General features: G+C 39.5%; 1 protein-coding gene across 2 annotated transcripts in view; it reads right to left on the bottom strand.

Moving 5' to 3' along the window:
• LOC112607927 (contactin-associated protein-like 3) overlaps positions 1–17,499 on the bottom strand; it is a 236,635-nt gene that overhangs the window by 20,490 nt on the left and 198,646 nt on the right. The window contains exons 15-18 of one of the 2 annotated variants that reach the window (XM_025359295.1): positions 12,978–13,105; positions 7,387–7,557; positions 6,118–6,336; positions 3,405–3,644 (exon numbers count right to left, since the gene is read on the bottom strand). In XM_025359295.1, the coding sequence (XP_025215080.1) occupies positions 3,405–3,644; positions 6,118–6,336; positions 7,387–7,557; positions 12,978–13,105 (758 nt within the window). The remainder of the gene's footprint in view (positions 1–3,404; positions 3,645–6,117; positions 6,337–7,386; positions 7,558–12,977; positions 13,106–17,499) is intronic. The other variant, XM_025359296.1, reaches the window with a different exon arrangement.

Raw genomic sequence — 17,499 nt, 5'->3', positions numbered from 1 at the left:
GTAACTGAGATATCCATCACCTTAAACATTTATTTCTTTTTGTTAGGAACACTCCAGTTCCACTCCTCTCGTTATTTTGAAATATACAATATATTATTGTTAACTATAGTCATCCTGTGCTACTGAACATGAAAAATGGTTTTGCTGGGTATAAGTTTCTTGATGACAATGGTTTTATCTCTTTGAATATGTTATCTCACTGTCCTGTGGCCTACATTCTTTCAGATTAGAAGTTAGCTGTTGATCCTGGCATTTCCTTGTATATATGATTTTTCTCCTACTGCTTTTAAAATTTCCTTCTTGACTTTGGCTTTCAAAGTTTTTAATAAGATGTGTCTGGATATAAACTTCTTTGTGTCATCTGTATTTCACTGAGCTTCTGTATCTTAGATTCATGATTTTTATTAATTTGGGGATGTTTTCAACCATTATTTTTCAAATAATTTTTCTGTTCCTTTGTCTCTCTCCTGGTATTTTCAATTACGTATATGTTGGTGTGCTTAGTTACGTCTGATATTTCTATGATGCTCTGTTTTTTTTTCATTATTATTTCTCTGTATTCTTCAGGATACATAATCTCTATTGATCTTGCTTCAAGTTTGCTGATTCTTTTTTTCTTTTCTCTGTTAAACTTCCCTGGTTTAACTCATTACTCTCTTCGAGTTATCAGCATTCTCTTAATTGCTTACTACCAATATCTTCATACGACTATGCTTAAACTTATCCATGGTCTGTTCCAAATAGAAATCAGTTCACCTGGGGAGGGCTACCAAGCTGTGTATTTTCATGGCCTCCCTCTACCTCTTGGTTAAATCTGCCTCACTGCTCTGAAGCTGTAGGGAGTGCGAGTGGCCTGCTCCTTTGTAGTAAAACCGTTGCTTACAAGTAGGGCGCAGGGTGGGAAAGCTAACTTCTTGCCTTGCCTCTCCTGGTGTAGAAACAGTTCCTTACAAGCAAGCTGGAGTGAGGGCAATTGGGACACAGTGTTTTCCAGCTGCCACACCTGAAGACCGTATGTCCTGGAAGGAGGAGTTGGTTTAGGAAGGAAGCCCCAGACTCCTCAGCTGTTTCTGCGTGGACAGAGCTTCTGTCCCACAAAACTGGGGATGATAAGAAATGCTGGCACCCAATCTTGGGTAGTGCAGTGTCTCTGGAGTAGGGCCTGGGTGGAGAGGAAACCTTTGGCTTCTTGGCTACATCCATAGAGAGTGGAGCTTCCGTCACACTGAGCTAGGGATGGGGAGGTGCAGGGAGAGGGGCTTGGCTTAGATGCCTCAAACTCTCACTGTTATTACTGATTGATAAATGTTTCTTCATTTGATGTATTTCCTTAGGACATTTTCTAGAGACTTTCAATAGTTGTTTTTTAAAATAATAATTTTTACCAGTTATGCCTGTTTCGTATGAGAGAGGGTTTACAGAGCTCCTTACGTGGCCAGCCTGGAAATGCCAGAGTACCATGTTTTTTTATTTGAATTTTACCTCGTCTTTAAAAATCGATTTGCTTTGTAGGAAGCATGAAACAGAGCTCCTGCAGTAGCTAGAGAAAAGGTGATTTGAAGATCAACCCTCCGTCAAGGTGAGAATTTAGAAATGTTCTTTTATGCCAAAGATGTTTCTCAAATTTACTGTTTGGATATAAAGGCTAATCCAAAGTGGTGTCTACAGTATTCTGAGAGAGAAAAGTTGAAGGGCTTTCAGCTGCTCTTAAAACACTTTATGAAAGGTTGACATTTTAATTTTATATCAAGTTAATTCCAAAAATGTTTGTAGTATACACATACATACATACATACACACACACCCCAAATATACCTGTAAATAAAAAGATGTTGGGAGATGATCATTGTCTTGGAATACTACTACACTCTTTCCATTTCCATAAAATAGAAAGAATTTACTGAAAATCCAGATCATTCTTATTAGATTAACTAATCTAACTATAACAAATGCCCCAGCCACTGGAGGACCATTTTCCATTTACTTACAATACAATGTCTATGCTTAAGATAATTTTGGGTTATAAAATAACATTCAAATTTCACTTAGCAAATGTGGATTGGGAATGCTTTAGAAATCAGCACCTGTGCTCATGAAGGAGTGATTACTCCTGATGTTGGCTTTCAGATATAAAAAGGGCTCTGGATTTGCACCAGAGCTATGTGATTTGTTAGCACAGAGATCTTCAGGACTAACAAAAGACATATGCAAGACCTTTTGAAAATTTAAATGACTTCTAGATAATGAATTCTCAAAATTCTTTTGAAAGTCACACAATTTTTATAGTGATTAAAGCCTGTTTTGCTGCTAAAAATAATACGTGTAACAGCCCAGAGACACTTAAAAACACAATTATATTTTACCTCTTATAACTGAATATTCTAATAGGTTTCATAAAAGTATTATAAATATATTAAATAAGTCAGTGCAAGGTACTTAATACTAAAATCAGTCCCTTTTTTCTTTTCTTCTTTTTTCCAACATGGAGTCTCACTCTGTCGCCCAGGATGGAGTGCAGTGGTGCAATCTCGGCTCACTGCAACCTCTGCCTCCTGGGTTCAAGCAATTCTCCTGCCTCAGCTTCCCGAGTAGCTGGGATGCCCGGCTAATATTTGTATTTTTAGTAGAGACGGGGTTTTACCATGTTGGCCAGGCTGGTCTTGAATTCCTGACCTCGTGATCTGCCTGCCTCGGCCTCCTAAAGGGCTGGGATTACAGGCGTGAGCCACCACGCCCAGCCCTTTTCTTTTTTTCAAAATATGACTGTACCTGAGCAGCAGCTGTGTGATGCCGACTACATTCCTCTAAGGAGAGTCAGACATCACAGAGCAAGGTGTCTGAGTGATCCTGTTAATGACATGTCAATATTTAGTTAAATGTGATTTCCCCCTCCTAGTTAATACGCTTGTTTTATAAAAAAAGACATTTCTATAAAGGCCTTTTGAATCACTTCAAGTCATTGTCAGAAGGAACAATGGGTAAGAGGATTGCTCAAGCCTAGGAGTTCAAGTCCAGCCGGGGCAACAGAGAGGCTTGAATAGCAAGAAGTTGTCTCTAAAAATTAAAAACAAAAATAACAATGATGCTTTACTGATGTCAAAATTAGAACAGTACAAGGACAGAGTTGTGAAAACCAAATTATTTTGAGAGGATTAGCATTGAACAGATGCTAGGGGTAACCCAGAGATCTTCTAAGAAAGAAATGCAGAGAGGACTGATAGCCTTAAGTTTTCAAAAACAGTCATACCCCTTCTAAATTCCATAGAGGAATTTGGTACAGAAATTATTCCATTTCAAATAATTCAATCTTATCCTTTCTGTATAGTATCAAATGCCATAAGCGTTCTTCATATTATGTAAGTTTCATGTACTTGCCCTATAACCTGCTCCTTGGTCACACTTACCATTGGAGCAGAATGGCCCATCATATGCCGAGAAGGCACAGTCACAGGCGACCCCTCTGCGTTTCTCTCTGCATCTCCCTCCATTGCGACACAAGTGTCCATAGGTGCTGCAGTGTCCTGCACACCCAGGCTCCACTCCTGGCGTCACTGTGGCTCTTTCTTCCAGGTCCAGGGCCACCCCGTTCAACTGCAGAGACCGAATGCATCCTAGAAAGCCTCTCTGTCTGGCGGCCGTTCCACCTACAATGGAAACACTGCAAATAGAAACGTGTTCCTTGGTATTTTATTCAGGATTTTATGTCCATGTCAAACTCAGGCCTTATGGAGAGTGGCAATAATCACAATGTGTCCAAAAATTTTGTGAACATGCGCGATTTTGAAAATAAAACTCTTATGAGATATCACGAAGCTTTAAATGACATTGAATAAAACATTTATTCACATAACTTTCAAACATGGTGAGTCTGGCAAATCGTCCATCTGAAAACATTTCTTTTACCTCAGGTAAGAAAGAATTTCACTTTAGTTCCTTTACAAAGAACAAAATACATAATATAAACCACATCAAACATTATTTTACTTTCTTTATCAATAAGAATGTGCATTATAATGGTTAGGTATGAACTTTCAAGTTTTTCACAATAATAAAAACATATATGGATACATTTCTTACTTGGATGGACTCTAAAAATAAAGTGTGAAGGGAAATGGAGAAGCAAAGGAGGGGAAGTTGGAAGGGGTGACACCATGCCCCAGGATCTCCTCCTCTCAAGAGGATATAGTGCTAAACAGTAATTGAATACTGCATGCATGCATATTTTGTCATGTCAAACTGGAATGCTGAAGAAACCATTTAGAGAGGTTTACAACACTTGTGTAGTGACACACACCATTATGAAGGCAACAATTCTCAATGTTAGGAGCATGGAAATTACCTAGAGTTTCTGGAAAATGCAAATTGAATACTGCATGCATGCATATTTTGTCATGTCAAACTGGAATGCTGAAGAAACCATTTAGAGAGGTTTACAACACTTGTGTAGTGACAAACACCGTTATGAAGGCAACAATTCTCAATGTTAGGAGCACAGAAATTACCTAGACTTTCTCGAAAATGCAGAGTTTTGAGCCTCCTCTCAGAGATTCTGATTCGGTGGGCCTAAGGTGGGGGGCCCCAAATCTGAACTGTCAATCAGCTTTGTGGGTGATTCTGAAGCCAGTGATTCAATCACCACAGTGAATGCTGATTCTAGGTGAATTGTATGCTAATTGTGTTTCTAGGTTTTTCCTTAATTAATCTCCAAGATTACAAGTGAGAAAATCAAGTTCTTGGTTTGACCCCTCCGTGTATTCCTCCTAGTTTGACTGGTTTCATGTCCTTTGAAAAAGCCTCATTGCACCTTAATGGAAGAGCTAACCACGCTTGAAGCTAGGTTTTAGGAAGTCATGGTATAACACCCCCATCCACATCCACATCCATACATGGGTTCATTGTGTAGCATTTAGTACCTGGAAGTTGTATCTACCCTCCCCTGTAAATTAGGTTGTATGATAATTTGTGATTTAGTCCAGTTTTAATTAGATTGCATCCCTTATTTGCTTTAAAATGCATAAGAAATGAACAAGTGAGAGCTTTAATCTGTGTTAGAATAGTTTCAAAAGCAATATAGCAAAATATATTTTTCCCAAGGGGAACAATAAACAACAGTGATAAAACAGTAATTAAGCAAACTAAAGGAAAGCCTTCCAGAGCTATCACCTTTAAATAAATGGAGTGCAAGAACAGAGGAGCGTGACCGGGTTATAAACAAGGAGCCTGTGATGAGAGAGCCCCAGAGGTGAGGACAGCAGTGAGGAAAACCAGGAGTGGGCTCCTGGAAGCCTGGCCCCAGGGAGCTGCATGGTGCTGCTGCTGCTGCTGCTTCCGCTCAGCGGGTATCCTGCGATCTGGTTTTGAGTGGACCCTGGAGGACTTCTGTCCCAATTACAAGCTCTGTAACTACACTGAGAAGTGAAACTGAAGAAATAGATAAAAATGTCTAATGATTACACTAATAGTGTTGATAAAACATAGCTGTCACATATACCAATCCTCTATAATATGAATGGTTCAAGTTTGGGGGTCGGCTATCCTGGGATCCCTCTCATTAGCTGGTTACTCCACCTCTTTGAGGCTTGGCTATCTCATCTGTAAACAGATGACAATACCTAAACACTGATACCTAAACATTGAGACACTGCAGGGCCCGGTGGCTCACACCTGTAATCCCAGCACTTTGGGAGGCGGAGCGGGTAGATCACGAGGTCAAGAGATCGTGACCAGCTGGGCCAACATGGTGAAACTGTGTTTCTACTAAAAATACAAAAATTAGCCAGGCATGGTGGCATCTGAGCCTGTAGTCCCAACTACTCAGGAGGCTGAGGCAGGAGAATCGCTTGCACCCGGGAGGCGGAGGTTTCAGTGAGCTGAGATCGCGTCACTGCACTCCAGCCTGGGCGACACAGCGAGACTCTGTCTGAAAACAAAAACAAGAAATGTCAAATCAGAAGCACACAGCGAGCTCCTGGAACCTACCAGGTTATCAGCAAATAGTACCAACAGCAGTAGTAGTTGTTGTCGGCAATTGTTGCTCTCAGGACGTTATAGTTCTTATTTTCTTTTGGACCTTCTCTGGACTCACATTAAATTCAGTTATAAACCACCAGCACTCACCAATGAAGAGCTGGCTGTTGAGCTGTAAACGAACGTGCCCATCAGCAGGGGCAGGCTGCATCTTCTGAGGAAGCTGATCGACTTGAAGAGACGCTCCTTTAACATTTCTCTCTGCCCTCACGTGGTGCCACCGATTGTCATTAAAGGGAGTGGGTGACTGCACCGTGACCTCACAAGGTCCATTCCCCACATCAAAGGAAAAGGTCACTTCTGTGGGAGCTAGAAATATTAGATATGAATATTGCTCAAGCAAATTCACAGGGAAGAAAACTGAGTCTTGTGCAGACACAGGAAAACATGAAGACGTGCTCAGGATGGAAGGAGACAATGACAGCGATGCAGAAAAATGTGACTGTGAGTTGGGGAAGGGGCTGGGGGCAGAATAAATCTGTATCCTGGAGGAAAAAATAAAACAGAGCAGATTTTAACATATTTATCCTCAGAGTTCACAATTCACCTTGGTAAGTCCTAAATAGTAGAGCTATGTACCCATAGCTGGAATACCCACAGCTATGTACCCATAGCTAGAATACCAAATAGTATTTGTTTTTGAGGTTTCAGTAATTTTATGTACAAACGGCTCAAAGTCTCATCTAATTCTATAACCACTGAATGTGAATTCTGACAGTCATAAATTCAGCTTTGGGTACACGAAAAACAGTATGTCTGGTCAAATATTTCTGGAATTCAGTGAACAACGTGACGAGTTTGGTTTAAAGCTCTGGCTCTGCTGTCCTGTACTCTAGGGAAGGCATGACATTTTAATGGATTATTACGTGCTTCATGCTTCATTGTTTTATTTTCTCTTAAAAACGATTACTGGCTGGGCGTGGCAATTCACGCCCAGCACTTTGGGAACCTGAGGCAGGCAGATCACTTGAGACCAGGAGTTGAAGACCAGCCTGGTTGACGTGGCAAAACCACATCTCTACCAAAAATACAAAAATTAGCTGGGCGTGGTGGTGCACGCCTATAGTCCCAGCTACTCAGGAGACTAAGGCAGGAGCATTGCTTGAACCTAGGAGGCTGAGGTTGCAGTCAGCCAAGATAGTACCACTGCGCTCCAGCCTGGGCGACACAGCAAAACCCTCTCTCTCCCCTCTCTTTCAAAAAAAAAAACAAAAACAAAAAAAACACCTAAAATCATAGAAGTTTAGTGTTTTATAAGGAAATACAAAGTAAGAATGAAATAACTAACATTTTGTTGAGTTGAAGCTTTTATTGCTAAATAATGGGTACCCTGTGACTTGTCCAGAGCAGGCAGCTTACCCCGCAGCTCAATCCTGATGAAGTCTGTGATTCCCAGGTTCTCCATAAACACCCCGGAGGAAACTGTGGTCTTAAAAAAGAAACACACGTCAGCAGTGAGTTCTCCGTGGAAAGCAGGGAAATGAAGGTATGAAGTCTCAGTGTTGAAGGAAGCTGAATTCCAAAATGACTCTGTTTACAATAGAGAAAATGACAAAAGGAAAAAAGTCATGAAACAAAAATAACAGTTACATTTGATACTTACAGGATTATGATTGCTAAATACATTAATAATCTATATGAGCCTTCACTGGGGGTTCTGAGCATCCATGTCATACACTGATGACATCAAGAGCTAAATGGTGATTATGTTGAGGATTAGAATTCTGTGTTCAGAGAAGGCCAAGCAAAAGCCAGGCAAAAGCAGTGAGGCCAGTTAAGAGATTGTGCAGCAACACAATGGGGACAGGGTCAAGTTCAGAACCACCTCAAAGGTATGGCCAACAGAACTTACTGAAGAACTGGATAAGATGTGAGAGGAAGGGTGGAGTCTGAGGTGACTTCAGGGTTTTCGGTCTAACTGGGAGGGGAAATAATTCTGAAGCAGCAGGTTGGAGCAGCAGCTCAGTTTGGGACATGTTAAATTGAGATCTCTATTAGGCATCCAAGTGGAGATTTGAAGGAGGTAGTTGGATAAATGACTCTAGAAACCAGAACACAGACTCTTGCTTTCTGTCTTTCTTGCACACACACACACACACACACACACACACACACACAGACACACAGACACACACACAGACACACACACACACACACACAACTGTCTTAATTCCTTTCATGGAAAGAACCACCAAGAACAAGAAGCAGCTGATTTGTTCCCTTCTGTCCAAAACCCAACCCAGGATAGCACGTCACACGGATTCCTCAGGCCTCTTTAGTGTCCTTCATTCTGGAACACTGTGCCAGTCTTTTCTTATCTTTTGTGTTCTTTTGACTTTTTGGTATTTTTCAGTTGATTTGCAGAATGTTCCTCAACTTGGATTTGTCTGACATACTCATGATCGGATTCATGTTGTACATTTTTGCCAAAATACTGCAGAAGGGCCGCTGTGTTCTCCTCGGTGTGTCGCGGCAGCAGCCAGCAATGCTCACCAGCCCCATCACCTGTCCTATTAGTTGCAACTGCCTTGTAAAGTGGCATTTGTCGAGTTTCTCCAACATAAAGTTATTATTTTTCTCTTTGTAATTCATGTCTTTTTGACACTTTAAGGTTACAGAAACACAACTTTACCCAGTTTAGAATTTTTTCACCCAATGGTTTTATAATATATTGATGGTTCCTGACTGAATTTTTATTCTGATGGCTGCCAGTGGTGATTTTCTAAGCTCTGTCATTCCTTCCACATTAATTGGTTGACATGCCTCTGTTAGAAATAGCTTTTCTCGGCCAGGTACGGTGGCTCACACCTGTAATCCCAGCACCTTGGGAGGTCGAGGTGGGTGGATCACGAGGTCAGGAGATCGAGACCATCCTGGCTAACACAGTGAAATCCCATCTCTACTAAAAATACAAAAAATTAGCTGGGCGTGGTGGCGGGCACCTGTAGTCCCAGCTACTTGGGAGGCTGAGACAGGAGAATGGCATGAACCCGGGAGGCAGAGCTTGCAGTGAGCCCAGATCGTATCACTGCACTCCAGCCTGAGTGACAGAGCAAGACTCCATCTCAAAACAAAAACAAAACAAAAACAAAAACAAAACAAACAAGAAATAGCTTTTCTCTTGATCTTTTACTAATTTATTTGTGTATTTATCCATTTGTTTATTCACATCACTCTTGGATTCCTATTCTATTCAATGGCTTATAATCTATAACTTATTTTGATGCTTAAGTTGTCTGAAATGTGGCAGCTCCTTTAGGCTGACACCCATGTCTTTTTGAGCTTTTTTTTCCCTTTTGTCATAACAAAATGATCCGGACTCATCTTAAATTTTCTCTGCCACATTTCTGGAATCAGCCATTTCTTCAAGGAGTTGTAGTTTCTTTTTTAGCAGAGAATGATAGAAAATGGTGTTTAGAAGCCCAGATCTGCAGGCTAGATATTTACTAGGGTGTCATTGCTTCTAGCCCTCTCAGTAGTTAGCTAGGAAATATGTGTACTTGTATCACACACATACACACACGCACACACTCTCTCTTCTATGTGTATTCTATAGCAGTCAACTAGGAAATATGTGTGTTTGTATTTCTCTCTCTCTCACACACACACACACTCTCTCTTCTATGTGTATTCTATAGTTTTCTATTATGTATATTAAAATCCATGAGTTCATGTGGATACCTCCGTTTTTAACCCAGCACTACAGGTTCATTACAGTCTTCCTCCTTCCCACATGTATAACTCTTGCCTCAGTGAGAAGGTCAGCTCCCACTCTCCTCACTGTATTTACATCTTTGCTCATTCCCCAGTGTGGAACCAAGCTTCTAACCCAGTGGTCATTTCCTTGACCCCATCCCTGCAGATCCCCTAGTCCCAGCTGCCCCAAAAGAAGAGAAAAGAATCAATAAATGTTACATTAAAGAATAACAGAGATGAAGATAAGGAAAGGAAAAGAGAAAGGAAGAAGAAGCTACAAGTTTTACAGAAGGGAATATTTTCTTTTTCTTTCTTTCTTCATTAATTAATTAGTTTATTTATTTTAGAGATGAGGTCTCACTTTGTCACCCAGGCTGGAGTGCAGTGGCATGATCACAGCTCACTGCCACCTCACATTCCTGAGCTCAAGAGATCATCTCACCTAAGCCTTCCTAGTTGCTGGGACTACAGGCCACCATGCCCAGCTAATTTTTAGTTTTCTTTTGTAAGAGAGGGGGTCTCTCACCATTTTGTCCAGGCTTGTCTTGAACTCCTAGGCTCAAGCAATCCTCCCACCTCAGCCTCCCAAAGTGAGAAGGGAATATTTCAAATATCACACTTGCTCTTCTCCATACTTTCAGAAGTCTTGCTGAAAGTAGGATATATACTGAGGGTGAATGACATATCCTGAAGAGTCTCACAAATACAGCCACAGTTGGAGAGAAATGAAGGGCTGAGGTAAATTTCCAGAGAGAAAATAATCTAGAAAATGTTTTTTAGAAGTACAGAGTACCAACAAGCCAGTGTTTGATGTCAGAGTATCAATACGCAGGGGAAAAAGCTACAAATTTCCAGGGGTTATTACTGAACTGTGGGAGGCATCTGAAGCCTATGGATATGCCCTCCGTGCTGCACTGTGATGCCTGGCACAGGACATTTAATAATTCTTGAAGATAAAACAGCACAAACAATGGCCAGTAAATCAGATACAACTCAACAGATCCCTCCCTCACCAACTTGAGCTCTTACATTATGGGAAAAAATATTGATAGGATGACCAACTCTAGTCCTGCTATTACAGTTCAGAAAGGACAAGAAGTATGTGTCTGATTGTGAAGAGATGAATATCGAGAAGAATTCAACTCTATTACATATAAATGAATTAAATGTGTGGACAGACCTGCTAGACGGACCTGTAGTGTAGACTTACACTACAAGTATAAACAATGTTTAAAAAAGCACAGAAACAGTGTAAACATACTAAGAAAGAAAGGAAGAGAAAGAAAGAAAGAAAGGAAAGGAAGAAAGAAAAGAAAGAAAAAGAAAGAAAGAGAAAAGAGAGGGAGGGAGTGGGGAAGGAAGGAAGGAAGGAAGGGAGGGAAGGAGGGAGGGAGGGAGGGAGGGAAAAAGCCAGACTGAATGGGAGGGAGGAAGGGATGGAAACAGGGAGGGAGGGAGGGAAAGAAGGAGGGAGGGAGGGAGGAAGGAAGGAGCCATCTGAATGGGAGGGAAGAAGGAAATTAAGAGAGAACACAAGGAAAGAAAAATTTCATACAAGTTTCACAGTATGGGAATAATATAAAAACCAATTCAGTAAAATAAGAGCTAAAATATGAGATAATTTAAAAATAAAAGATGATTTTTAAGGAAAAAAATCAAAGACCCAAACAAAATCACAGAGGTAACAGATAAATTGGAAATATCTAGAAATAGAGAACACAGCTGATAACAAATTACTGACATTGGGAAAAAGCTTAGGATAAACACATTGAATGCATAGGAGAAGGACAAAGAGATAAAAGCCATTGGAAGAAACAGAAAAAATGTATGGGGACGGGGGGGGCAGGCAAAGAAAATAAGTCAACAGTCCCAGATGCAGAGAATCCAAGAAATGAAACAAAGTATTCAAAGCATAATAAAAACCTTTTTTTCTTAAAAGAGAACAGAATGTTTTGGTCAAAATAAGCATATTTCATTTTGGAAAAAATTAACAGAATAATTAACACTAAGGCATATTCCAGATAAGTTTTTGACAGAAGGATAACATATCTGTCAAGAGCTGTGAAGAGTCTGAAATATCACCCTACTAGCTTGCCACAGATTAATGGATGCTGATAGAAAACACAAAATTTCTGGGTCAGAGTTAAAGAATTTTATTGCTCACAGCACAGTATGCAGCATGAGCATCAGAATATTTGCACTGGTTCCCCTCATCTCCAAATTTCACAGGACGACATGATTCATCGGCCCAGGTGGATGCTACACACACAGTGGGTAGGTCTGCATCTCAGACGAGGAACCCCCGGATAAGGGTCCGGGACTCCCTGATCAAGCAGCAGACAAGCCAGTGCCCCTCCTCTCTGGGGAGTGAGTACACATTGATAGTGATGCTGTGTTCTCTATGAACTACTTAGCTGCCTACATGACTGGCTACAGAAACTGCTTGGTATTAGGGGATGGAGATGCCACATCGTCTGGCACACTTGGCAGGAACGTACAGAGATGCTCAGGCTCCTTGTTGAACTACCTCTCTCAGCAGTAGCCTCCACACATTGAGGTAGAGCAGGAAATAAAAATACATTCAGTCTCAGACTTCTCCATGGCAATGTATGATGCTAGTAGATACGAAACACTATTACGATTTTTCTCAAGGAAAGAAGATTTTTCCTAGCTTAGTTGTGGTTCATGTGCTAGGCAGTAGGTAGATCCTACAGGTGTGAAAGAACCCTGAGCTCATAGTGCCACTGAGGTGGGGGAGGGAGGACGTGGCCATCCATGGAAGCCACCCATGAATGAAAATGCTGCAGGAAAGAGGTTAATACACACTCAGTGCCATGTGATGTAAAACAGTATGTACAGATGTCAGAAAACAGAGCATGTGATCCAATAATTTCCTACCACTACAGTTGGTCTGCAGAGTATAAGGGCAATGAATAAATATCCCTTAGCATTCAGAAAATACTTCATCTCGTGATTGTTTTAGAAGAAATACAATAAATTGATAATAAATCCAGCCAACCAAGTAATAAGTTAAAACAAAGATGATTGAGTCTCTATAAACTAATGCTTCAGTAAGGAAACACAGATCTTCAGTACTGACTGTGCCTTTATGGTATGTGTGCTTTCCTGATATTCACCCCGGTCCTGCTACTGCCACTATTTTCTATTTGGTGAGAATAAGGGCATCTGTCTACCCCTTTATAACCAAAAAAAATGTTATCATGAAAAGAAAGCTTTTTCTTGCCACTACTTACTGTCTCCGTGGCAGAGCAGCGGCCCCAGTGTATAAGCTGCTTCGGAATGCGGTTGGCCTGCGTCCATCATCACAATCTGAGTGACTGGCAGGTGCTCCTTTTGGGAAAGGACTATTGTGTCACTGGCCCTAAAAAACAACAACCGAAACTCTTAAAATTATTCTCATTAACATACAGGCAAAATTAACTCTGATCTCTTATCACAATTTGAAACCAACATCATAGAGCTTAACAGAATACTTAACATTTTCAATATTTTGAGAGCACAGAGACTACCATGAGTCTAAATCAGGGATGGGCAAACATTTTGTATAAAGGAACATACAGTAAGCTATCTTAGCTCAGCAGGCCATGCGGCTTCTCACAGCAACTACCCAACTCTGCCACCAAAGTGTGAAAGCAGCCACAGACAGAGATAGGCATGGCTGGGCTGCAGTAAAAATTTATGGACATGAAATTTGAATTTCATACAAGTTTTATATGCCATAAAATAGTCTTCTTTTTATTTTTCAACCTTTTAAAAATGTAAAGAAAATATTCTTAGCTCACTGCCATGCAAAAATAGACTAGTGGTCTGGCTTTCACCCAAAGCAAGAGGTTATCACTTCCCGACCCGTTTGCCAATTCCTGATCTAAATGATTACAGAGAATAAAGGGGACAAATCAAGAAGGGTGGTCATTTTGTAAGCATGGGATAATATTATATTAATATTTGCAAGATCATTAAGCATATAACTTCCCTTCTAAAATTGTCTTAGAATAATATCTAAATGATTATTCATTACAAATACAAATAGTAACACTGGATTTAGATGTTCATTTTGCAGAATATCAATTTATCACTTTTTTAAAGTCCTTTTATGATTGCTGGGTATTTCTTTCCTTGTTAACTTTGTAAATGGAAAATGAATCCCACAGATTCAAAACCAAATACATACAATACCCTTATAAGTAATACATGGACTAATGAGTGTGAAAGTGGTCTGTGAAACGCTGCTCCCAGTAGTTCAGGCAACAAACACAGGCTGGGCGCAGTGGCTCACGCCTGTAATCCCAATACTTTGGGAGACTGAGGTGGGCAGACTGCTTGAGCTCTGGAGTTCGAAACCAGCCTGGGCAACATAGTAAGCCCCATCTCTACAAAAAAATACAAAAATTAGCTGGGTGTGATGGTGCACACCTGTAGTCCCAGGTACATGGGAGGCTGAGGTGGGAGGATCTCTTGAGCCTGGGAGGTAGAGGCTGTAGTGAGCCATGTTTGCACCACTGCATTCCAGCCTGGGTGACAAAGTGAGACCCTGTCTCAAAAATTACAAAACAACAAATAACAAGAAACCCCAAACACTTAGTGCTTTTACTTTTTGTTGAACAGGCATCTTCCTGGGAATTGAGGACACAGAGTAAAAGATATAGTCTCTGCCTTCTGAAAGCACACAGCCTACTGAATACCATGAGTATTAATTATGTGACTGGGAAAATAAATGCCCATGTCTGGGTCCAATACAAAGAGACCTGCAGAATCCCCCAGGAGAACCTGGGGTCCTGGTCTTAGCTATGCCACTAAATTTGTCTCTGGCCAAAAAAAAGACATTGGTCTACTCTTGCAAAAGTATTTTATTATATATATGTATATAAATGTATATGTAATAAATACTTGGCCAATAATAAATATTGCATATATGCATATATAATAAAATGCTTATATTTATATACTTTTGGTTATATTTTACTACATATATGTCTCAACTGCATGTATATTCTGATTTACAGACAAAACACTCTTAGTCCAGTTACTCATTACGATACAGAAACTACAGAATCTAGTAAATACTGTATTTTTTAAATTGCCTAGTTCCCAAACCTTCTTTTCTATGCCTTTGTGGCAAAAGATCACAATAACTGATATTTCATCATTGCAACACTTTTGTATTTTCAAAATAAGGCTTTCTGAATTAAAAAAATTAAATTGGCATGCCAGAGTTGTACATATATTGGGGGCACATGCGCTATTTCGATACCAGAATACAATGCATAATGATCAAATCAGGGTCACTGGGATGCCCATCACTTTGAGCATTTATCCTTTGTGGTGGGAACATTACAATCCTCCTCTAGCTATTTTGAAATATCCAATAAATTATGGTTAACTATCATTTCCCTAGTTCTATCAAATACTAGAACTTCTTTTATTTAACTGGACTTTTGTGCCCATTAATCAACTTCTTCTATAAAAGACTTTATGTATCAAAGTTTCAAATTGGAAAAGATAAAACTAAAATAAAATGGCTATATTATTTAAGATTATTCCCTGAAAAAATCCACTTAATGGTAAAGAGAGCTTATTTCTAAAATTTGGACTAAAACCCCATGCCTTACCTAGTTAAGATTCTGTTATTCATTTTTATGCAAAGCACAGAATATGGATTCTCTAAAGGCATCATCATTCAGCTTTAGAGTGGACTGATTGATGGCAGACGAGCTAGAAATATGTCTCCTGCTGAATGAGGTAGGTCTAGGAAATTTTTTATTAATGTGGTAGCCATTAAAAATTACCATTTCAACTTCTGTGATCATCATTTTAGCAAGATAGTCTAGTAGAGAAAATGCGATTTTATTAGTTATTTATGGAGGATGCTTGAATTTTAAAAGATCTACTTTACATGAGCTGCAACTTTCATTCCATTTTTAATACTGACTGTGCAAAATACTGAGAATGTGTAAGTGAAATCCACAGTGCATTTCAGTTTAATTAGGGCAGATACTAAAATAAAGTCTTGTTTTTTCAGTTGTTTTGGAAAGTTTGGTGTTTTCAGTCTGAGCATAAAGATGGCCAGTGTTTTTCACCAGTTTCTTATTGTTACAGGCAGATTCCGAACCTTTGGAGATCAAAATAGAATACTCAGGATTTGTCATAGTGATCAGACTTCCTCACAACTTCCTAATTAATAGGGATATCTCATTTTTCTTCTTTTCTCCCTATTATTTTCTAAAGCTTATATTATAGTCTACACTTGGGAATACTGCATTCATAGTACCATCATCTCTTGCAGCAGTATTAAAAATTCAGTTAGAGAACTTTCAAAGACTTTTTGCTTTTATATTTTATTAAAAATTTTATTTATTAAAAATTCCTATGGTTCTGGAAATTGTACTTTCCTAGGAAATGTGGAAACTTTTAAAAGCTACTACCTATTTGCCAGGGAACTTTATTTAAGGTAAAGTAGAGCCATAAATTTAGGAGGTTGCAAAGAAAGCTAAAAGGGAGAAATGTTGAGTCAACTTTTAACTTTTTTTTTTTGGTTTTTTGAGACAGAGTCTCACTCTGTTGCCCAGGCTGGAGTGCAGTGGTGTGATCTCGGCTCACTGCAACCTCCACCCCCCTGGGTTCAAGTGATTCTCCTGCCTCAGCCTCCTGAGTAGCTGGGATTACAGGCATGCGCCACTACGCTCAGCTAATTTTTGTATTTTTAGTAGAGACAGGGTTTCACCATGTTGGTCAGGCTGGTCTCGAACTCCTGACCTCGTGATCCACCTGCCTTGGTCTCCCAAAGTGCTGGGATTACAGGTGTGAGCCACTGTGCCCAACTGTTAATGATTATTTTGGGAGAGTAGATCAGCAATAATAAAATCATTATGATCCACACCTAACCCACTGAAAAAATTTCCAGATTCTCAATTTCTGTTTAATTGCCTATCTTCTGGCCAATTCAATCTGCATTAATTACTACAGCAATACAGTATGTCTTGACAGATAACATTAACTAGTTTCTTCACCTTATTTTTCATCTTAAAAATTATCTTGCTTACCCTTTCATCCTTAATTTCCATATGAATTTTAAAACCAGGTTGTTGCAATCCACACAAGTAGAACACTTGGCATTTTTTTGGAATTTTGTTAAAATTACAGACTAATCTGAGGAGAATGTCAACTTTAAAAAAGGGTATCTCAACAGCAGCATTACTGATATTTTGGGCTAATTATTTTTTGTTATGGCGGGCTGTCCTGTGCACTGTAGGATGTTTAGCAGCACCCTGACTTCTAATTAATAGATACCAATATAAACAACCTTCCTCTCTGTGTGATGACAAAAAATGTCTTCAGACAATGCCAAATGTCCCCTAAGGGTCAAAATCACCCCTAATTGAGAACTACTGCTTTAAGATACTGAGTCATACTATTCACGACAGTAGTGAGTCAATCCATTCATTTGGCTGTCCTTAATTCTCTTGAATAAGTTTTGTAATTTTTTCCATAAAAGTACTGCAGTTATTCCACAGAACTTTACATTTTTGTTAATACTGCAAATTAAATTTTTCTAGGTGTGTAATGGTAATTATTTTATGATTCTATAGAAATTCAAGTAATTCCTCAATACTGACTGACCATAAATTCAGCAAACTTACTGAACTCTTATTTTTCCTGATATTTCTTTCTATTATTTTGGATTTTCTATGTAGGCAATCATGTTATCTACAATATCTGCCAGGTTTGTTTCTTTTCCAAATTTTTGATCACTTACAT

The sequence above is a fragment of the Theropithecus gelada genome, chromosome 15 (genome assembly GCF_003255815.1).
Source record: "Theropithecus gelada isolate Dixy chromosome 15, Tgel_1.0, whole genome shotgun sequence".
NCBI lineage: Eukaryota > Metazoa > Chordata > Mammalia > Primates > Cercopithecidae > Theropithecus > Theropithecus gelada.
This window is presented reverse-complemented; position numbering and strand designations above follow the sequence as displayed.